General features: G+C 43.1%; 2 protein-coding genes and 1 long non-coding RNA gene across 3 annotated transcripts; 1 reads left to right on the top strand and 2 right to left on the bottom strand.

The window, feature by feature from the left end:
• Nucleotides 1-11,736: 11,736 nt before the first annotated feature.
• hoxa1a (homeobox A1a) lies at nucleotides 11,737-13,459 on the bottom strand. Its single transcript, XM_022194189.2, is given in 9 exon segments — nucleotides 11,737-11,915; nucleotides 11,918-11,972; nucleotides 11,974-12,116; nucleotides 12,591-12,674; nucleotides 12,677-12,799; nucleotides 12,802-12,853; nucleotides 12,856-12,983; nucleotides 12,986-13,037; nucleotides 13,039-13,459. Coding segments are annotated over 9 exon segments (975 nt in total). The 5' UTR covers nucleotides 13,198-13,459.
• Nucleotides 13,460-15,927: 2,468 nt separating this feature from the next.
• LOC127536107 (homeobox protein Hox-A2-like) lies at nucleotides 15,928-18,033 on the bottom strand. The gene is given in 4 exon segments (XM_051955581.1): nucleotides 15,928-15,932; nucleotides 17,369-17,455; nucleotides 17,458-17,874; nucleotides 18,030-18,033. Coding segments are annotated over 4 exon segments (513 nt in total).
• A 782-nt stretch (nucleotides 18,034-18,815) lies between these two features.
• LOC110951227 (uncharacterized) lies at nucleotides 18,816-22,476 on the top strand. The gene is made up of 2 exons (XR_002595710.2): nucleotides 18,816-20,747; nucleotides 21,874-22,476. It is a non-coding gene; the product is annotated as an uncharacterized LOC110951227 (long non-coding RNA).
• Nucleotides 22,477-22,742: the final 266 nt, after the last annotated feature.

Raw genomic sequence — 22,742 nt, 5'->3', positions numbered from 1 at the left:
CTGTCTGCAGGTGAGCTGGTGGTGCTGGAGAGGTCAGCTTGCTTTAACGCACACCACTTATAGAAATGACACACACTCACAGCACGTCTGCTTTGCCATTCATTCTCTTTCACTGGCAGATGCTGAAAGAATATTTGGTTTTCATTCCTCAACCAGAGTGGGAGTTATGTTTACACATTCTGTCAGCACTTAAATGTATGTTAAACTTAACTTGGGTTAGTTCAATGTATTGGTGTGGTCAAGCAGTTTCATACAAAACAATAAAAAGGGAAATAATACAAAAACTCTCTAGAGACTGATGTCTGGTTAAATTATATTTACACATCTTCATTTTTTGAATATTTGTTTGTTCAATTTTACAATAAAAAAACCCTTAATTGCATTAAATTCTGAATTCACTGTGTTTAGAAAGTGAAATTCAAGAACAGTGTCCAGAAAATCCTGCAGGAGCTCATACAGCCCAATACACACACCAAGGAATTACAGAAATTCTCAGAGATTTTAGCCCATATTGACATGATATCGTCGCACAGTTGCTGCAGATTTGTGGACTGTTACATCCATGAATGCAGTCTCTCACTCCACATATCCAAAGGTGCTCAATTGGATTGAGATCTGGTTACTGTGGAGGCCGTTGGAGTACAGTGAAACTCATTGTCATGTTCAAGAAACCACGTTGACATGATTTGAGCTTTGTGACACGTGCCATTATCCTGCTGGAAGTAGCCATCAGAAGATGGGTACACTGTGGTCATAAAGGATGGACATAGTTAGCACAATACTCAGTAGGCTGTGGTGTTAAACCAATGCTCAGTTTGGTGCTAAAAATGTGTCACAGAAAATACCCTCAACATCATTACACCACCACCATACCCTGAACTGTTGGTACAAGGCAAGGAATGGAGCCACGCTTTAATGCTGTTTATGCCAAATCCTGACCTATACCATCTGAATGTTGTAGCTGAAATCCAGACTCATCAGACGCAGGCAATGTTTTTTCTAATCTTCTGTTGTCCAATTTTAGTGAGCCTATGCCTAATTCTAGCCTCAGTTTCCTGTTCTCAGCTGACAGAGTGGTCTGCTGATGTAGCCCATCTTTTTTCAAGGTTCGACATTGTGCATTCAGAGATGGTATTCTGCCTTCCTTGGTTGTAACGAGTGGTTATTTACGTTACTGTTGCCTTTCTATCATCTCCACCCAATCTGCATCTTCTCCTCTGACCTCTCACATCAACAAGGCATTTTCGTCCACACAACTGCCCTCACTGGACATTTTTCTCTTTTTTGAACCATTCTCTGTAAACCCAACAGAAGGTAGTATGTGAAAATCCCAGTAGATCAGTAGTTCCTGAAATACTCAACCAGCCCATTCCGGCACCAACAACCATGCCACGTTCAAGTCACTTCAGTCCCCTTTCTTCGTCATTCTGATGCTCGGTTTGAGCTTCAGGCAGCTTCTCTTGACTATGTCTACATGCCTACATGCATTGAATTACAGCCTTGTGATTGGCTGATATAAATCTATTTTACCCTCCGAGAACCAGGGCCACATTGACAGATAAAGGGTAAATAGGATAAATTGTATCAAAGTGATGACACTGAAACAAAATAGCACAGTAAGTGATGGCAAACATGTCTCTGAGAGTGCTCTGCAGTCATTACTGTCATGACTATACTACATAACAAGGCCTCTGCAAAAGAATGAGAGCGATGGTAAAAGTTTTGCAAATGCAGACAAATGAGCCACTGGGTGGAGAAAACAGGACAAGTAAGAGCATGTTATTGAGGTATTGATGTTTAGACTACATGTAACCTAAATACTGTAAGGGGTGTTTGTCCATGTTGGCAAATTTGTGACATATGTTGCATCCAACTCTGTTTCAATTCATAATGAACACTGACTGAGAGAGTTCAATAATGGCAGTTTAGAAAAGTTTCAAATAGGCATAACGCAAAAATAATTTTTTTAAATCCATCTTTATATCCTGGACGGGAACTGCCCTAAGATGGACTGTGATTGGTTGAAAGAAATACAAACACACTAGACCATTTTCCTTCCCTATTACAGAATGATGAGGTTTCAGCCAGACCCATCCCAAGCACTGACACAATACTATGGAGAATAGCTCTTGCTATGCCACACTATACCTCAAATTAAATAGTGAATGCACAATAGAAATAAATGAGCAACAATGCAGAACTTAGTACAAACCCAAAATACTAATAAGCACACTTGAATAATTTGTTTGCTGAAGGCCCTTAATCTTCAGTCATGCTTGAAAATGGGCTACTGTTAATAACAATCGCAAATGTAAGAGGTTACAAAAGACAGGATTTCTGATTCATTCTAACTTTTGGGAAATGAGCTCATGGTCACCTTTGAGAACCACAAACGGACAGGAACACAAAGAGAGGAAGGTGCCCACTGCTGCTCTGTCAGCATCTCAACTCCCAACAGTGTGATAAAAACCTCTTATCTGTCTTTGTTTACACAGCCAAACATGCAGTATCTTACAAATTTCACTGAGAATCAATTGTCTTGCTAAGCTTACAGTTATGAGTGCTGCAGATTCAGATCTAGACTGCTCTTTGCCTAAAGGGGACAGGCAGTCTATTAGTGCATAGTTTCACCATTGCTCTAGACTCTCACAGTGTGATGCGCTTCAGGGTGTGTACAAACGAGTGGCTTAGAGTTACTCTAAGCCTTACATCTGTCACTGAAACATCTCTGTCATTCTTTACAATAACAAGCCGGCATATTGACACTGTCTGTTATAACATCCATGCTGGCTTTACAGCTGTGTCTCTGTAATTTTTGGCAGCACAACACTGCACTGAAGCAGTCAAGTAATTGGTATCAGTAAACTTGGCTCCGAGGAAGCACCTCAACTACTGCCTTAGAAGTGTTAAGGTATGTTTAATTTCGCTCCAAGTTATGTCAGGACAGAAAGCCAGACAGGCGCAACAACTAGGTCAAAGTGTGGTGGAAAAGTTTTAATTACTTGATGTGATCTGATGTCATGTCAGTAGCCATCAAACAGGTCAAACGCTCCATTTCGCATCAGTTAACGCACAAATTGCTCCCTAATCCCTCACAGATTATGTTTTCCAGTGGTCTACTGTCACAGACACGTGAGCACCATTGCTCTTCCTTTGGGGAGGACTGACAACAGGTTCTTAGGTAAAACGGTGTCAGGTGAGCTCAAACATCCTGACAATCGCTGCACGTCCCCTGCAGCGCAACGCTCATATCATCTCCAAACTCTCCCTGACATGGAGACGTTTCATCTGAGGTGCTGAAACCTGTCCTCTGCCTCGAGGCTCTCTGTGGTTCATATCTGTGCGAAAGTATTGACAGTGCGTCTGTGTTTCTTTCTGTGATATGTTAGCAATTATCTCCTTGAGGCCATTTCAGCATGTGCTACTTCACCTTTCTACTTATTCATGAGACCAAAGGCTCAAGTCCTTGATATCAAAGGCTTGGCTCAGGTTCTACTTGTTTATTGACAAGCACTGCTGGCTATGCAGTTTAGGGTTCGGGATTATGTTTTGGCTTGTGTGTTGACCTTACATCTTTGGCTCAATAAGAAAATTACAACAAGGAAAGCAAAAGGGACAGCTATGGAAGGTTGTGTCAACACCACAGCTTGTACGGTACAAAGCAGCTGGGTGGGCTTGATCAGGAACCGATACATTTTTGGAGTTTATTTGTTTAGACAGTCAAGATGATTTTGAGGCACACTTCAGAAGACGAGACAGAAAAAGACAAGGAAGGAGACAGACAGATAGATAGACTATATTGCCAAAAGTATTCGCTCACCTGCCTTGACTCGCAAATGAACGTAAGTGACATCCCATTCCTAATCCATAATATGACGTCGGTCCACCCTTTGCAGCTATAACAGCTTCAACTCTTCTGGGAAGGCTGTCCACAAGGTTTAGGAGTGTGTTTATGGGAATTTTGACCATTCTTCCAGAAGCGCATTTGTGAGGTCACACACTGATGTTGGACCAGAAGGCCTGGCTCTCTGTCTCTGCTCTAATTCATCCCAAAGGTGTTCTATCAGGTTGAGGTCAGGACTCTGTGCAGGCCAGTCAAATTTATCCACACCAGACTCGGTCATCCATGTCTTTATGGACCTTGCTTTGTGCACTGGTGCACAGTCATGTTGGAAGAGGAAGGGGCCAGCTCCAAACTGTTTCCACAAAGTTGGGAGCATGGAATTGTCCAAAATGTCTTGGTATGCTGAAGCATTCAGAGTTCCTTTCACTGGAACTAAGGGGCCAAACCCAGCTCCTGAAAAACAAGCCCACACCATAATCCCCCCTGCACCAAACCTACACTTGTCACAATGCAGTCCGACAAGTATGGTTCTCCTGTCAACCGCCAAACCCAGACTCACTTCACTGAGCTCCTGAGAGCGACCCATTCTTTCACAAGCAGTCTGCACACCTCGGTACTTGATTTTATACACCTGTGGCCATGGAAGTGATTGGAACACCTGATTCTGATTAGCTGGATGAGTGAGCAAATACTTTTGGCAATATAGTGTAGATAGATCTGAGTTGAATTGAAAGAAATTGATTTGAATCGCATTTTTTGCTTATTTACATTTAGTTTCCCCTTAGTAGACAGCTGGCTACCAGCAGCATAGGCTAGTGTTAACTGATTAAAATGGGATTTAGGACACTAAAGTTATATTGTAACTGCAATTAAATATGTGGTATATGTCTGCATTTTAAACTACAATTTCTCCTTTTCTTCTTCTATGTCAAAAATATAAATTCAACATGCAAATAATCTTCTTCTCTATTCTGCTGAAGAAGAAAAAAATCTGAAAGTTCTTTTCCATTGCTCCTGTTAGAAAAAGGGTTAAATTTAGACAGTTGTGCACAAAAAGATTTTGAGCTGTTCAGTTGGTGGCAGATTCTGAGCTGTTGAGTTAATTCACACCCTTGTCATGTGTGGCTTTAAAAGACAGCGATCGGATAGTGTGAACAGTACTCAGATACTCCTTTTGACTCAGCACGTCTCCCGTTTCAGTTAAGAGAAAAAATTAGAGTTAAAATGATGAACATTACTGTCTGTCTTCAGCAACTGTCATGGTGTCATTCTTGGTTTTACTTTGTCAGAAAATACTAGAACGTGACCTAGGCTGTAGCAGCAACTCACTGTGTGTGTTGTTATGGAGCAACATTAGTATCAGACTATTTATGACCATTTTAGATTTAAAATGCAACGCTGTCAAAGGTGACATGTTTTGACATCTGAGAAAGACGTCTCTGGTTTTTGTTTTGGTTCATATGAGTCATGACTTCATGGCAGAGAAAATAATGGAGGAGAGAAAATGTGATTTAACCTTAAAGGGCATCAGAGGGCTGCAGAAATAATGTTTTACCAGTAATTTCACTCATGATGTTGCTTATATACAGCATATAATTTCATGGATGATGTTTGCCTTTTCTTTGTGAATGCAAACTAATACTTTGTACATTCACTTTTATTGCCTTTGATCCAGGTCTGTCTTATCTGTGACTCGCACAAGATGTTCGACTGTGGTTTTTCCTGTTTGATCTGAAGGGTGGTGGGTGAGCTTCTGAGGGACTGTTTCTGTGTATATGTGTGTGTGTGTGAGAGAGAGAGATATAGGGAGAGACAGAAAGAGAGAGAGAGGATGAACAGCCTGTCTGTCAGGTGTTGGTACTCACATTAGTCATGTAAAAAACAAAGGATTGTGGGAAGCTACGATGGCCAATACAAAGAACATCCAGACTCCTCTCAGTGTCACCCGATCTCTTCTATGTGTGTGTGTGGGGGGGTTTTCTTTGGGGATGAGGGCGCCTCATTGGCTGCCATGCTGGGGTCACCCTAAGGTCAGGACATGTGTGATGGATGGACCCCTGTCTCCAGACCACTACCCAGCCCTCTCCCGGTGCTCGCTCCTCCTGTGGGCCTCAAACCTGCTGAAGTATCCTGGCTGTGCTCTTGTCTCCTCACATCTCTATGTATTTGGAACTCCAAATAGGAGTACTTCATCAGACAAAAAGGAGCTCGGAGACAACCGGAGACGACTCTTTGAGGTGAGTTCTGTTGTCAAGACATGGAGGCCTTCAGTCGCCCCGTGTTACTCATGTAACCTCTGCTTTTCCTCCCTCCTTTCTGCTCCTTTACTCTGTAATACCCCAGCGATTACAGTCTAACACATGCATAGCAGGACAGACAGCCACTGACCACATGATGTCATCTTGCCTCTTCTTCCCCTCCTTCTCTTCCTCCATCATACTGTCAATCCCTCCATCGGCTCTGTCCCTTTATCGGCACATGGAGACGCACATCTGTCGATGGAGGAATTCATTTTGGCTGCCAATCACAACAGGGGAGTGGTCAATGAGTGCAGACGTGCCAATACCTCGACTGCCCTGATGAGTGACTTCTGTCTGTCTGCATCTCTGTCTCTCTGGGCTTCCAACACTTTCTGTCTCGACCTGTGTGATCGCTAATAGACTGAGAGTCTACCTGTCTGAGGGAAGAAGAAACTGTCTGCCTCGCTCTCTGGAGTTGATTTTTAGTGCACAGACTGTGTGTGTGTGTGTGTGTGTGTGTGTGTGTGTGTGTGTGTGTGTGTGTGTGTGTGTGTGTGTGTGTGTGTGTGTGTGTGTGTTGCATATATCTGACCGTAAAGACACTATGAGTAAGATGTAAAAGCACAGTCGTGTCAGTCCAGGCATCTGCAAACAGATTCTGAGGACACCACAAGTCTATTTGTGCTCATATTTGCAGACTATCTGAGAATGTAGCATTATTTACATATGACAAAATAGAAATGTGACTGGACCCCAAAGACTTTGGTCAATACATTTTAATGGCCCTAGAAAAAAAAACAGTATTTGCCATTGGTGATATGATGATCCAAAACTGAAGCCTTTCAGCTAAAGTTAGATTTTGAATCAAAATCATATATTTTCCTGGTCCAAGTTAAATGTCTCAGAAACTGATAGTCCTTGTATTTAACTTTTAAACACACACAAATATGAGTAAAATAAAATGAAAAAGGAGAAACTTTATTGGCTGAGACATCATTTTCACACTGTGGATGGAATTTTTTGAAGTGCATTACTACCACGTGTGTGTGTGTGTGTGTGTGTGTGTGTGTGTGTGTGTGTGTGTGTGTGTGTGCGTGTGTGTGTGTGTGTGTGTGTGTGTGTGTGTGTGTGTGTGTGTGTGTGTGTGTGTAAACCTAAATATCCTGAAGCATTTGTATTTGTGTACAAACAGCCTCACTACAAATATCTTGAATGTGTTTCTGAGTGGGTGTTAAAGTGTGTGTGAGTTCTGAGAGAAATACCTGTTCGCTGGCGGGCGGTGGCCTGTGGGGCTTTTTTGTCAACTTTGCTTCCTTTTTTCTGCGTTTCACAAATCATGTTTCTGTGTTCAGTGACACTGCTGGAGGAAAAAGGATCACATTATCACCAGCTTTCTTATTCTTTAACTGCTTTAATGCGGCATTAAGGAACACATACAGAGTGTAATGCTTTAGTGAAGTGTTTCCACAAGAAGTTGTTGTCATTTAAGCACAGATAGTTGAAGTAAACTTGAGTTTTAACCAACGGAAACAGCATTTTAAAATGTCTGTTTTATAGCTTTAATGCAGCTTTTGGGGAAAAGATGTGAGGTTGTGAGATGGCCTCTGCCACCGTCCAAAAATATAATCGTAATTAAGATTTCACTGTCATGATATTGTATTGGAAGCCAAAATTAGAATTATCAGTATGCAGAGAAGAATTAAAGTAGCCTAAAGGTAAGAAAATGCCAAAAACAAATCCTAAAGAAAGGTGATGATATTTGCAAACTCCTTCGAGATATTTAAATGATCTTCATATTTAAACAAATATATTAAATATAATATTGATGTTAAAAAGCAACAAAACACAGATACAAAGTTTATGCACTTTGCTAGGTAGAAGCTGATCATTTTAAATTGGTTCCTTAATTAGGCTTTGTGGAGGCCGTTTTTTTTTTACGATCTAAATTGTTTTAAAATTAAATCTATTAATGATTGCGCTCATAATTTCAGGTTATTTAAATATTTTAACAAGCTGAATGATTTAATTGAAGTAGCTTAAATTACGTGCATAATGACGTTATAATTAAATTCTATTCTAAAGTTTTAGAATCTGTATATTTCCCCACTTCTTCATGGGAATATTCAATTTAAATGTAGGTGGTATTTAGGTTCATACATTTGAAAATGAGATTCGCTAGTTTCCTTTATGCTAAAGAAACGGCCTAAAATCATATTTCTTTCTTTAACAATTGTAGATGTTTTACAGATCAACGTCCATTAAAAAAGTAAAATAAATATAAGCTATATTTCACATTGGCACAAATGTGACAGTTCCAAGGCGCACGTCCTTTCACGCGCATGAAATGAAATCTCCTTAAAATTTCTGCATCACCTCTTTTGAATCCGAAGCTTTAAACATTTATTCCTCCTTGACAAAACCTTAATGGTTTGAGTCAAACATCTGTCATCGTCCATGTGTTTATCTCAGGGCCCTAATGGAAACCATCAGCCGCGCAGGGTCACATTTGAGCGGTGGAGGAGCGTCTGATGCTGAGCTCTTTTTCTAGAATTTTTTGCTTCGTCTGAAGGTGTTTTTGTCAAACAGGCCGTGTTGGACTATGACTGACCGCATTGTTGAGGTGCTTGTTTGCCCAGCGTGGTCTGTAAACTGTTGTTTAGGTTTTGGGTGGTTCTGTGACAACAAACTTAAACCGTGACCGAGGACTGACCCTGAGATTTCTTTTGAGGATCAGCTGCGTTTCGCTGTGTGTGGCTGCTGCAGCGCACAGAGGCGTGGAGGGAGTTTCAGAGAGTTTTCACTAAAAAAAAGTGGGGTCCAGGGACACCCAAGGGTCCCTGAGGAGGTCTAAGGGAGTATTCAGAAGCACAGATAAAGCTTTTCGTTGGACTATATTTGTTTTTTCCCCCCAAGTAACAAACACAAATTAGTAGTAATGTGGTTAAATATGGAAGAAAAAACTTTCTTTAGTGTTCGGCTATAAATTTATACGAATTTAGGTTTAAGGACACATGTGACACCCTTAAATTAATATATTTAGAAATCATTTTCGACACACTGGTAACTGCTGGTAAAACAGTGGTGCAGACTAATCGCTTTGGAAATATAAACGGGGCGGTTAGTACAATTTTGTGAAATTAACGGAATTAAAAATACGTTTTAAAACCGTCATTGTCACATATAAATATACCGAAGAAGCAGTAAAATATATTTCGACGAGTCTAAAAAGTAATGTTAAAAATCAGTTCTAATAAGAGCAAGAACAAATTTTGTAGGAGTAAAATATATAATAGTTTCTCCAAAATAATCGGACCATAGTTGTTCCAAATAATTGCATTATTTTTACCTTCCAAATCTAATCTATTCGGTTATTTCTTAACAGACCTGTAGCAATTTAAACATGTGTTAAACAATTTGACCCCCAAAAATCAGAAATACTAAAACACAGCAACTAACTACATTTTCGTATAGAGAATGGATGGATTATTAACAATTCATTTTAAATCTCCTGTCAAAGGACATTTTAAAAAGTATATGTCACCAACATTAATTTAAATTAATATTGATGAAGACTGTGCTTTTTTTAATTGCTAATTGTCTGAAATAAAATAATTCATTTTTTATACGGTCAAAGAGCATTCGTTTAACGTTTTTTATTTTTTTACAAACAGCCACCTGAACTCTCGTTCAGTCTGGCCTCACCAACAGGCCCCTGAGCAACAAGTCTCAGTGTGTACATATTTAACTATTTACACTGAAACAACCCCTCTAACAACAAAATGAGGGTGTCCGTAGTTCCAAAACGAACCCTGTCAGGTTTGATACAAAACACACTGACCTGAATGCACAAAAACACACGGCACCTAGAAAATAAACTGACCAGAGATTAATGAAAGAGAGATTGTCCACATAACTTACTCTCCTTTTCCGTGTTTGTTGTAGCTGAATTGGGCTGAGCATGCCTCGGCTGCAGCCTCAGCGGGGCTCCGCAGCTCAAATACAGCAGCTCCTGCAGGTGGATCCACGGCAAAAGGTGACTGTCGCTCATTAATCATGGTGCTTTCGGCGTTTCTTTGCCCTTTTATGGTGAGATGGACTCGCGTCCTGCACGCCAGGAATTAAAACAACTAAAGAATCAGGAAACTCTGCTTTACTTTGAAATGGGGATAGGTTACCTTGAATTGAGCTGCTGAAACAAAACTCCACAAAGTTCCAGTTTAAGGCCCAGTTTAGACTCTCAAAGGTGATTTTAAAGACAATGTCATAAGATAACAGTTTGTAAATCATTATCCATAAAGACTATAATGTGCTCAAAACAGAGGTTGAAATCATTTTAGAATGCAATTGCTGACTGTGACATTCGGTGCTGCAAGTTTTCACACTTCATCTCGTCGTCAGGTGGGGATGATGACACTTCCATGTAACTTGGAGAGCTGAGGAGTTGATGCTGACAGGACCGTAGGGCTCCATCCCTGTCGATAGCATAACCTCGATGTTTTAATCAATAGCCTTTCTTTTTTGTCCCTTCAATAAGCCGAGAGCTCGATAAGGTTGTCATCACAAATGACGCTGACGTCCGCGCTCTCATCTTCTCCATGGATAAACATGCCTTTATTATGCCAATAACTCTTTGCCCCAGGACGGGAGCGCGCACGGCCGCATACATTTAGAGACTCTGGGGTGAGTAAAACAGACACTTGCAGCTTCTCAGATGTTGGGAAACGAACAGAAGTTTGCTGTTCTCTCTCCAGAGCCCAAACAAATGAGATTTAGAGCGAATGTTTGCGTTGAAATCAGCGTTCAAGTCTCTCCAACGCTGTCTCTCCCCTCAGAAATGACACAGAGGAAAAGCTTGAGAGGTAAACGCACTTTAATAGACATGACTGACCCGTAAACGTTTCTCTGGACAAAACAGTTTGTATGTGCTCCACTGGATTAAATAGCAAGCAGATAAAAGCCTGGAACATACACAGCCATGAAAGACCGGTCCTGCAACTGATAAAACTCAGCGCCCCACTAAAAACACATGAAAGCATCACGCATCATGCAAATCTCACACAACAGACATTCAGACAGTCGACACACAGGGACCTGAAACACAGAAGTGACAGTGATTAAGGAGCTACTATAACAATGCACTCAGTAACGATTAATAAACGAGGTCATCTCGTTGATTGTGTGATGCCCAATTAACGCATCCAGTGCAACCAGCTGTGGTCGGGAATTACGACTTGGCATATTTGAGGTATTCGTTTGTGTGTGTAGATTTGTAGCTTGACACTATAGCACGTTTAGCGGCACTGGTCAGGGGCAGGTGTAAGGGTAGCACTGTGTATCCCCTGCAACAACATTATCGTGGCGAATTGCACATTTTACGCCAAATTTCAAAAGCAAATGAACACATTTTAAACCATGGCCTACACTTGTTTGGACAGCAGTGCTATCGTTCTTGCAAACATATTACACAATATAAAATAAATCTCTAGCCAAGAAGTGGCCCATAATATTGTCCAGAGTTCCCAAATAGTGCATTAATTCGTCATAAATGTCCACAGATGGCATCCATCAACAGAAACTTTGGCTTTGATACACTTGGTATGAAATTTGGTATATACAGGCCCAAGTCCAAAGAGGTAAAGAGGCAGTCGGTCCTCAGTTGGAGGAGTAAGGATCAGCCCCCGTGGGAGACAACGTGGAGGATGTGGGAGAAGGAGTGGATGGGGCTGAGATAGACTTCTCAGATGCTGCATCGTCCATTTTCTCTTGAGTGCTCTCTCCCGGGTCTGAGGATGGAGCCTTGGCTGGCAGCAGCCCTTCTTTCTCTCGCTTTTCTGCTTCATCCTCCGGTTCTGGAACCAAATTTTCACCTGAGTCTCATTCAGCTGCAAGCGCAGCAGCAATCTCAACGCGGCGTGCCCGGGTCAGATACTTGTTGAAGTGAAATTCTTTCTCCAGTTCAGTCAACTGCTTGGTGGTGAAGTTGGTCCGGACTGTGTTCGGCTGACCAGCATAACCATACTCACCAGACCTTCCTGCAGATAAGAAAACAGATCACTGTGAACACACTGATATCAATTGAACGGTTTTGTCGTCTGATGGCATTAACTAAGGGGCAACCTCATGTGTTTTCTCAGTAGGAATCAACTTTTACGCAGCTGGAGCAACTTTACGCAGCAGCCAATTATTAACTACTCTGAGACAAGAAGCAACACAGGCCTGAAAAGATACTTAAATACAGCATTAATGTATGCATTGCGTTTTACGTGAATTTAGTAACTGTGGAAGTATCTAAAATCTAAAAAATTTACAGTTAACACACTGGTATAAATGCGTTATACGTTCATGCGCATTAAAGTGTGCCATACAGGAAACATCTGGAAGCGTTGCCTGACACCACTCCACTTCAAGGAGTTAGAACATTTACAAGGCAGCTGTGTTTGCAGACTTTGTCCCACGTCCAGCCCCTTCACTCACACCAACACAGGCACACACCACTTGGCACCCACCTGTTTTTGGTGGATTCCTCTTAACTTTCATCCAGTCAAAAGTCTGTGCAGAAGATGCGCCTTCAGACAGAGGTGAACAACAACCTCCAGGTGAGCTGCATGCAGCGGTGACAGGGGGTTAGAGCACCCGGGATAAGGGGTTGCTTGCTCGTGCCCGCCGCTATAGCAGCGTGTGTATTACTGCAGTTGGCCCAGAGGGGCGGCACTGAACCATGGCGATGCTGAGAGACCATTGACGAGGAAATATTACCCGAATACATCAGTTGGGCCGCACTGGGGGAATTGCAGCTGAAGAGTCTACTTCCTGGTTGAGCGCGTAATGGTTATACGTAGCGCAGAAACTTTGGGCTCCATAGCTGGAGCTGCAGGCCGGAAGGGCCCCATAGGACAGACCAGAGAGCTCGCTGTAGACTGGTATGACCCCGGCTGGTGAGGGATGCCGTCAGGGAGAAGCCCTGCTAGCCATGAAACGGTCATCTGCCCCGCAGTTGTTGACAGTGGCCGCACAGGACTGGAAAGTTGTAATCCCGTGGTCCGAGTGGAAAGCCCTGACAGAGCATGAGCCGCCTTCACCGCTCATCACCGTGTAGTCTAAGAAGCTGCTCATTATAGCATTGTTCTACCGGGACCGAGGACCGTCCGCTGCACAGACACCCTCAGGTCTCTTCCTTTCTCCCCCTCTTACCCTGAGTGACCGTGCCAACCTTTACCTATACTCTGTGCTTATCAGAGGAGGGAGGGGGTCGCACTGCCCGATATCAATGAACGGGTGTTGTCACGTGGGGCCCGGGTCAGCCAGTGAGTACTTGTCCTTATCCCTTCTGCCCGCTGATAGATTGGTGTTTGAGTGGCTATTTTAAATTCCAAGCGCTCGTGATCAAGGTGACGCGCGTCGCCACTAAGTATTGGCCGAGCAAACAATGAGCTGGGAGGCAGACGGGCGTGGACAGCTCCGGTGGTCGCATGGAGCAGAGGGCGGACTGAGGCGAGGCGTCTTGTGAAACCCCCTATGTGCGCTCTCTCCCACCGGCAAGAGAAATTAACGTCTCACCCCATCCAACCTCACCACAAGGACGAACCTGGCACTCTGGACCTCAGGTACGGTATTTTTGGAATAGAGAATATGCGTGAGTCTGTGTATGTGTATGTGAGTATGCGCGCACTCGGGCGTGCGTCCGCCCTCTGTGAGCGCCTGGACTCGCCCCGCGCATAACAGCCGTGATGTCATATGTATAACAGGATCATTCTCTGCAGGATGGATGGATGTCTTGGAGTGTGAGTGCCACTGCCACAGGCTATCTGTAGGCTATCACTGTCCCATTCCGATGCGAAATGTGTCACGGATTGAACACTTGAGAGGGATTTTCTGAGCAAATATTTGTCACAGTGTGACAGTGAGGACAGCAGTGAGGGACAGCCAAGAAGATTTCAACTCGTGATACAGACAGGAAATACTTCAGTTGCACCAAAAAAGATCCTTTTAAACAACTTTGTCTCCTCGTCAAGGTTGCATTAGAACTGTTTGGCTGCGTTTCTTTGCTCGCAGGGGGTCACAGGTGATGAAACGACAGACAACACATTAAACATTAAGATGATGTGGTATTAATTTTTCTTTTCTCTCCTCGGTCACAGGGTTTGCTATCTGCCCTGATTTCCACTCCCACATGTATCATTATGCATGTATAGTGATCAAATGATCTGATAATGCGTCGTGCAGCTAATGCGCCTCGCGTAGCCCGGGGTGCGAGTGTGGGCTGATTATCCTGTTAAGTTCATCAAATAAAGCTGATTGGAGAAATAAGGCCACGGAAAGCAGCGAGTAAAAAGGAGAGCGAGGGGAAAGTGTGCGTGGGAGACTTGCGGCAGCGAGAGCAGATGCCCAACCTCTCACTGAGGAAGGAAAGAAAAGGAGGAGGAGAGAGAAGGAAGGAGGAAGGAGGGGGAGAGGAAGAGGAGATGGTGTGGAGGGACGAGCGCCCCCAAAGGCTGCATGTGGTCAGACACTCAAAGTGCCTCTGGAGCATAAAGTAGTCTATGTAGGTTATATCACGATGTTTTGGTGCTTTGGATGTCAAAGAACCTTTTTACGCGCAGGTGTGTTGTAGTTAAGCAAGTAGGATGACTTTAGGAACAGCTTTGAAGCAGTTAGACACTTTGTGGAGTATTTCCATTCATATTACTTCACACTTTACTCCAGATATATGCCAGAGAGAAATATTGCACAGTATTACTTCTAGCTCAAAAGCCTAACTACATTCTGCTAAGATGTAACTTGTAATCATAATCTGACAATATAATATGTGGTGTGTAATGTTACACTTGACATTCTCCTTCCAAATGAGTACTTTACTGTATTGTAATATACTTCTGCACTTCTACTTTAGTCATTTTTAAAAGCAGTGTGATTTCTGGAGATTTTCGTGTTAATTTTCCTCAACCACAAACACTTTAGGCACATAGATGTGATAAAGGTTAAATATGAATAGCCTATGCTCAAAATAGTTTGATTTGAAAGTTTCATAGCTCCAAGCTCAAGAGCTGATGCAAACTTGCCAGCAGTGGGGGGAATTAAAAAAAGCGCAGTGGGGTCAATACCCCCACCCTCACCAGCCCCTCTCCCTTCTCTCTCTCTACCCAGCTGCCTCTGCATTAGCAGTGAGTGGGCGCAGTGGATCCTGCCCTGCCTGCCTTTGTGTGGAAACTTCGCCAGGCCTCTGGAGCTCTCTTGGGCTCTTTGTGTCCAACACATGTGTGCAGAAAAGGCGCGCTGTCTCGGAATGATTCGGTTATACTCGCCCTGTGGTCAGTCAGAGCGCAGGAGAACGAGATCTGCCCCCACTTTTACCCCTCACCCACCCACCCCTCCTCCTTTATTTCGCACACGCACGCACGCCACTTTGCCCAGTAGGCTAGTGTCCAGCCAGTCGATGAGCTGCTTATGGCTTCCGGATTATTCGATAAACGTTCGAGCTATGAATTTCGCCACGTGTAGATGAGTTTGTGAATCGATCGGTGCAGGCTGGCGTCGCAACGGTGGTTGTTCGTGCCATTTTCACACCGGGCAAACATATTGAGTTAAACCGTGCACCTGGTAATAACATGACCCAATAAGTCGAATCAAGTGCAGTAAAACAGAGCAAAATTATTCATAATCCCTCTACAGAAGTAAAGACTTTAAAGTGCAACTATGACTGCTACTCCAGTAATAACATAAAAATCCCCCTCAAACACTTACTGTCTGATAAACTAAGCCACCGTGATGATCTCTGCAAGCTATTCTTAGTAATTATTGTCTGATAAATCACATCTAGTCCACAACAGTCTGTTTGAGTTTGGGCTACTCTGGAGCACACGAGGGAAAGTGCGCACACTCATAACCTGAGCAGGCTGCTACTACTGCTGCTGCTGTCGCGAGCCAGAGCCGTGTTTAAACAAGCTATAAAAATGAATTATTACCAAACGCACGCAGAGATGGTGGTGGAGACTCAGCCCCTTTTTAACCCAGGAATTGGGGATCCCGTATGAAAAGTAAGTGGGGTTTATTTGTGCACATTACGCCACAATTTGGTCTCCTTAATGTCCGTCTCATTCATGCCACGGAGTGATTATGAGCTCCTGAAGGCAAACATGGCTCGGGTTATTGCCTGCAACATGCACACAATGTTAAGAGCCCTCTCATGCACAGATCCATGCTGGCGTATTTGCTTTTTCTCTCCCTCTCTCGAAAAAGTATTAAATGTGAAGGTGAAAATGGAAACATTCTATTTTAGTGATTCTCTGGGCAGCATAAATGAGCCCTTTGTCAAATGTGAGTAACTCTAAAGACATTCCAACCGACCAAATGTTGCTTGTTTGCATCAAAAAATAGTTGCAAATTTTTTCAAGTATTTTAAAATAATGTCTGAAAATTAAAAAAAGTTAAGTTGTATTCATAAACATTTAGCTTCTGTTTTTTTCTGTCAAAAAAACTTCTCAAAACAACCAAAATTACGTTTAATAAAATCTACATTAAGTACAATTCAATGTTGTGTGTGTGTTTAACAACTCAATGCAAACTAGTCTATTTATATCATTACCAACCTGTTTGTGAGTTTGCATAATGTCTAATCTGGACATGACCTACTTTCTTTTTATTTTTTAAAAAGTTTGCAAATTCCACAGTAATACTAGAGCAAAAAATAAATAAATGAAATAAAATAAAATAAAATCGCCTGGAAAATTTAAGAAACGACTCAAACACAAGAAAAAAAGATTGTAGCAAGTAATTGTATTCTAACAAAAATATCCAAGACATTGGAAGCTATACAAAAATAAAAACGACCAAGTTCCATAGCCTAGTATTGTATAATTATCACAACACTCATAATTTCCATTCCAAGAGATCAGGGTTGTTATGGTAATTACAAGCCACGTTTGAGTAGAGCTATTTACAGTGATTTCATTTCCTACCTTGTATTAAATCGTCAAGTCAAATATCAACAGAATAAATTGCCGAATAACAATAACATCAGAGTTAATACCGTCGTAGCCTGTTATTTAATGTCCCGAGAGGAAGAAAAGAAAGTTAATGTGATTGATTTTAGTTAATAGTTCAGATGCTGCAGGTCGATTGTAGTTAGAGACTCGAGAAAAAATAGAAACGTCCGTGGCGATGTCCACGGGGCTGTCCAGAGACTCTGAGAGGCTCGGCGAGGCTGCGTCGGAGAGCTGTAGGCAGGAATCCGAGGAGAAAGGTTGAAAATCGTGTAAAGAAACATCCAGGGCCGGGGGACTGTCGCCATTGTCCGGCCAGATGCCGAGCCGGGGCCCATTGTTGACATGCAGCCCGGAACAGTGGGGACGGGTGGGAAAATGTTTCAGATTTTGTCATTGCTGTTCAGCGGCGCAGCAGCCAAAGCTGCATGGACTCTCCATGTGGAGCTGCTGCTGCGCGTTGTTCTGAAAGGAGCAGTATCTCTCTCCAGCAGGGCCCCGCTCTGCTCGTACACAGGCCCCTCGTCCTCCTCGTCCTGCTGTGGATGCCGTCCTCGGCGCCCCGGCCCTTTCCCGTCCCCGTTGTGGTTCTCCTTGCTCTGCGTCTGGCGCTTGTGCTTCATGCGCCGGTTCTGGAACCACACTTTGACCTGCCTCTCGGTCAGGTCCAGCAGGCCGCCTATCTCCACCCTCCTCGCCGGCACAGATACTTGTGAAGTGGAACCCTTCTCCAGCTCCAGCAGCTGCGTGTTGGTGTACGCAGTTCTCAGCCGCCGGGAGCCTCCTCCTCCTCCCCACTGCTCTCCAAGATCTCAGCAGCCTGGAAAGAAGCAAGCGGCGGTAGGGAGGCATTAGAACGTGGGTTACATAACCCCCGCTGCCCGTGGATCTTAAAAACGCTATCACAGCCCACCAGAGAGGAGACTCACAACATGCTGCAGCAAAATGGCCGCTGGAGCCACTGACCCATACTTATCCCAGAATCATCACTGCGTAAAAGATGCTCATCAGATTGTGTTTTTTTTTCACTTAAATATCGTCCAGCATGAGCTTGAACCAAACACAGTATTAAAGCAGTGAGGTCCAGGCTAGTGTGGGGTACTAATGAATGCTCCAGCTGCCCTCCTCGGTAAAGGCACTCCATCACTCTTCATTACTGTCACACATCAAAACTCTGCCTCGGCTCGGGGAATAAATCATCTTACATCACCAAACTTTACCCAAACTTTTTTCCCTTCCTTCACACACAATCACAGCAAAGTGATAATCATAAATCTGCCAGAATAAACTACACCAAAGCCTATTTTTCCTGCAAGAAGCGGCCTTAGTAGGGATTGAGTTTAGCAACAGATAGTGAAGATTTCCTCAGTTTGAAATCACCCACCTTCGGGGAGAAGCACACAGGTCCATTGGAGATGGTCGTAGCGGTGGAAGTCGGCAGGTGGTTCCTCTTCGACGCTTTCTTTTCCCGCATCCAAGGGTACGTCCGGGGGTTAAGAGGCGGTGGGGCAGCGGCTGCATCCGTCGGGGCTGTGTCTGGGCCGGCCGTGCCGCGGATGGCTGCCCGGGTTCAGGCTGGGAATGGTCTGCTCAAAGGGAGGAGGAATCAGTGTCGGGCGTGAAAGCGTCGAGCTCTTGATTGAATGAACTTTGAAATGAATCAGCGACAGGGGGGAAAGATGTCAGGCACTCAGCAAGCGACGGCTGACTATTGATAAAACCGCTCTCTCGCTCGAATTCGTAATTCATCTCCGCTCCCTGAGAGCCGAGGAAAGTTTGCACGCGTATTTTTATAAATGTTGGCGGCTCAGTGATGACGAGAAAGAAAAAATCATTTGAAGGAAAAAAAATTCTCCTGGTGGTGTATTTTTTTCTATATCACTGATTACGGCCGTGTGGGGACCGAGCTACTATTAAACTATTGAATCATGGAGACAAGGTTGAAATTGGACCGAATTGCCTGTCACATGATTACCTCTGCCCAATGACAATTTGGGGTTTAATCAAAAGAAGCCACTGTCTGCCTGATTGATCCAAAAACTCTTGGTGAAGAACGCCGCGCACAGCTGGGGCACGACTGTTTTATTTACATCTTTGTCCGCTGAGTTTATCCTCCTCTCGCCCCTCCAGTCCAGTCCACTAAGCTACAAAATGTGTGTTTTTAAGAATGGCTGACGCTCACTATTACAGGGAAGGAGCCCAGCCTAGGGTGCGCGGATTCGTGCACTCCTCTTTCTCGTATTGTTTGAGGATGTCAGTCGAGAACGCCCCCACACCACACACACACACACACACACACACACACACACACACACACACACACACACACACACACACACACACACACACACACACACACACACACACACACACACACACACACACACACACACACACACACACACACACACACACACACACATTTCACGCCAGTAGCTATTCATATAGGCAAGACTTCAGAGGTGGAAATAACCCCCCAAAAATGATATTCTCGACAGAAACAAACCCAACAATCCAGTCTGTTCACTGAGAGGAGACACCAGAATACATGAGGGTCTTTAAAGACGCATAATAATGACATATGCAGTGCGTCCATTGGCATGTGTTGCAATAAAAAGCCCATCCATTCACTTAATACTGACGGATATGACACGTTCAGACCGTTCCATCCCATAACAGCAGTTTAACGTTTACAGCTATTGTGCAGAAAGTTGTAAAACGGCCACACACGCCTGTGCGCACCCACAAACAGTCTTGTTTTATTATGTGCCATTACGCGCATTGTAAATCTATCATATTAAAGCACGTAAGATTTTCGTTTATTCCACTAAAGGTCAGTTTTGTAACCAGGTCATGCTCGCCCCTGTGCGTGCACCTCCCCACAAACACGAGATTAAACACACAGGAGCTGTTTCCTTTTCTGCTTTTGGGGTTGAGAATTTTCGATAACTAAAAGCCACAATAACTCCTGCCTTCTCTTAAGTGTCATCCCAGTGTTAGAAATGGGTTTGTTTTCATGGTAATAGCGGGAAGTCACAAGGCTAAAGCAGGATTTATTGGAGGGACGCTGGCTACAGTGCTGAGGAAGGCTTCCCACTGTATATCCATTATCAGTTCTCACCTGAAATTGCAACGAAGCAAACATCAACACAGTTACAATCGACCATTTACAACGAATCCATTTGCAGCGTTATTATGTAGATGGGGCTGTTATTGAATTGCTCTTCCCCGCCGTGTTTGGTTTCATAGTTCTTCCAGAATAATCTGTGAAAGCCACATTTGGGATGTTTTTCGTCAGGCAAGTACGTGTTGTATTTTCATTCAAAGAAAAAAAATATGGCTTAGTGAGCAGGAGAAGGAAGAAGAGAAGTGGAAGGCCTCTCTCTCAGTTTGTTGCTTATATACCAAACAAAGAGTCCTGGAAGCCTGTGCGCGATCAATCTTACTCGCCAAAAGGTCTGACAGCTCGGTGCCCTCACAACACATTTAAGGCTTCTAACTCTCCCCCGGATCAAATGCAGCCAGGAAGCGGCGAGAAACACTGGCCACTCAGATTAGAACCCGTTTCTGCTCGCAGTTAGAGTCTGCTTGTCGCTGGAGGGATGTTTTAAAAAGACAAATAAGAATCCAGCTGCACAAGATGCGACCGTTTCCTTTTTCTGAGAGGGCGGTAATGCGCCAACGGTGAGTGTAGGGGCGAAGCAGCTTCCCCCACCTGGCTTTTATGTTTGGATTGTGAATGCTTTATACACAGCTATGTGTGTATTTTTTTTCCCTTTTCGTTTAGCAGCAGGCTTGTGAGCGGACCAGACTGTGTGCTGAAGGACAGAGTTGCTAGGGGAAGAGACGGATGGCTTTTTTGGAATTACGCACAGGCTTTGTGTGCTAGGAAAGGAGTGGGTGGCGGCATTTAGTGGACCCCAGCCTGTCCTACACACTTATCTTTATAGCAGGATTGATTTAGGACCACTTTCCCACGGAGTTAAATGCAATGAAAGAAACACGAGTGTTCTGTTTCAGTTAAAACGCTATTTATGCGCTACCTGGGTGTAGTGCATGTGGGTAAAATCATTATCTTGCTGTGTGCGGGTGTTTGAAAGTGTGTGTGTCTGTGTGTCTGTGTTGGATGCAGAAACACTCTCTGCATCAGACTTTTTTTTTTTTTTCTTTTTTGCTGTGACACTCCATGGTTCAATTGTTCTAGGTTTCCCTGCTAACCATATGTCAGGCCTGGTAATGTTCGTGCCCGCATGTATCAATCAGCTCGGGCTGAAAATGATTTTTGTGCAAAATCAGCGAGAACAAATCAGGTTACAAATCATGCTGCAACATCATTGTAAAGAAATGGTTTTGCACATTTGAGGAGAAATGTAGAAAACGTTGAGATATGCAGGATTGAATATAGTCTCTCCTTTTTTTGCAGAGATGTACAAAACTAAATCTGAGGTGTGCCTGTTTTGTCTTGTATTTAGATTGTAAATTCGAAAAAATATTGAAAATAATGAAAAAAACAAGACAAAAAAATATCAATTCATTGCAACCTTGCATGCACTTTTGTCAAAACACACAGAGACGAATAAACTGCAGATTTCCAGCATTTCACTGATCATTTCCAGCCTGAATCATAACCGAGTCGTTTGGACTGAGCTGGCTTTTGTCTGGCGTCTGCAAATCCGCAGAATAATGACACAAACGAGCTCCGTTATGATCCGAGTTCACTCTGCATCCTCTCTGACCGCTTTGACTGACTGAACGTATCAGCGAATTATTTTTTAAACGATTTCTCATTTGGCTTGTTGTCTTCTTGCAGAATCTCCAGAAGGGCCCGGGTGACATTTTATTATTATGGATGTGCCCACGCAGATGAGAGGAGGGGAGAAGGGCCACACGAGAGTTTTCTACACGTCGAATCAAGAGGAAAGGGGAAAAAAATCAAGTAGCCTTTATCAAATATTTGACTTTAACTGCGGCCACTTCCCTTTTTGGAATTGAATTATAATTATGGTTAATGATTCTACTTTATATATAAGCAAAAAATACAAATATATGACCATCCATTGTTTATTATTGTTGGACATTTTTGCTTTATTTGCCCTTTCTTGTGGTGCAAATTATCTTAAAATATATCTGATTTTTCACCTTCTGGTTGTTATACCAGGATTATCTATTAAATAATAGCAAGGAATAATATTTTTACTTTTAAAAATTTTATAACTGTCTTGTATTTAATTGTGTGACCATGTTGAATGTTTCTGACAATTAAAACTGAAGGATATTCTTTCATTATATTTCAATTCTTTTATTTATTTCTTCGAACTGGAGCAGCATGGAATGTATGACATCGAAAGAAAAAAAAACGGTGATGTTTGTTTCTTTGTTCTTCAATAAAGAAACCGTGTGTCCTTCTTTCCGCCCTTATTGCATGACTGATTGACTTTACATTCGCTGAGAAAATAAAACACCTCCTCGTGAGAAGAACACAAAAATTGGAAACAGTCTGTAACAGCAACATGGCTCGCTGCTTGCAAACTGCATGTATGGGCTGAAAAAAAAGGGCCGAGACGCTCATTTCTCCATCAACCTTCTCCCCACACAAAGATGGAGGTGTGTCAAATAATACTAAAGGGCTCTTTTTCTCTTTACACCGAACAAAAATAAATAACATTAGGAAGTCCAATA

This window comes from Acanthochromis polyacanthus, chromosome 11, assembly GCF_021347895.1.
Source record: "Acanthochromis polyacanthus isolate Apoly-LR-REF ecotype Palm Island chromosome 11, KAUST_Apoly_ChrSc, whole genome shotgun sequence".
Taxonomy (NCBI): domain Eukaryota; kingdom Metazoa; phylum Chordata; class Actinopteri; family Pomacentridae; genus Acanthochromis; species Acanthochromis polyacanthus.
The sequence above is the reverse complement of the archived record's forward strand: the minus strand, read 5'-3'. Positions and strand labels throughout refer to the sequence as shown.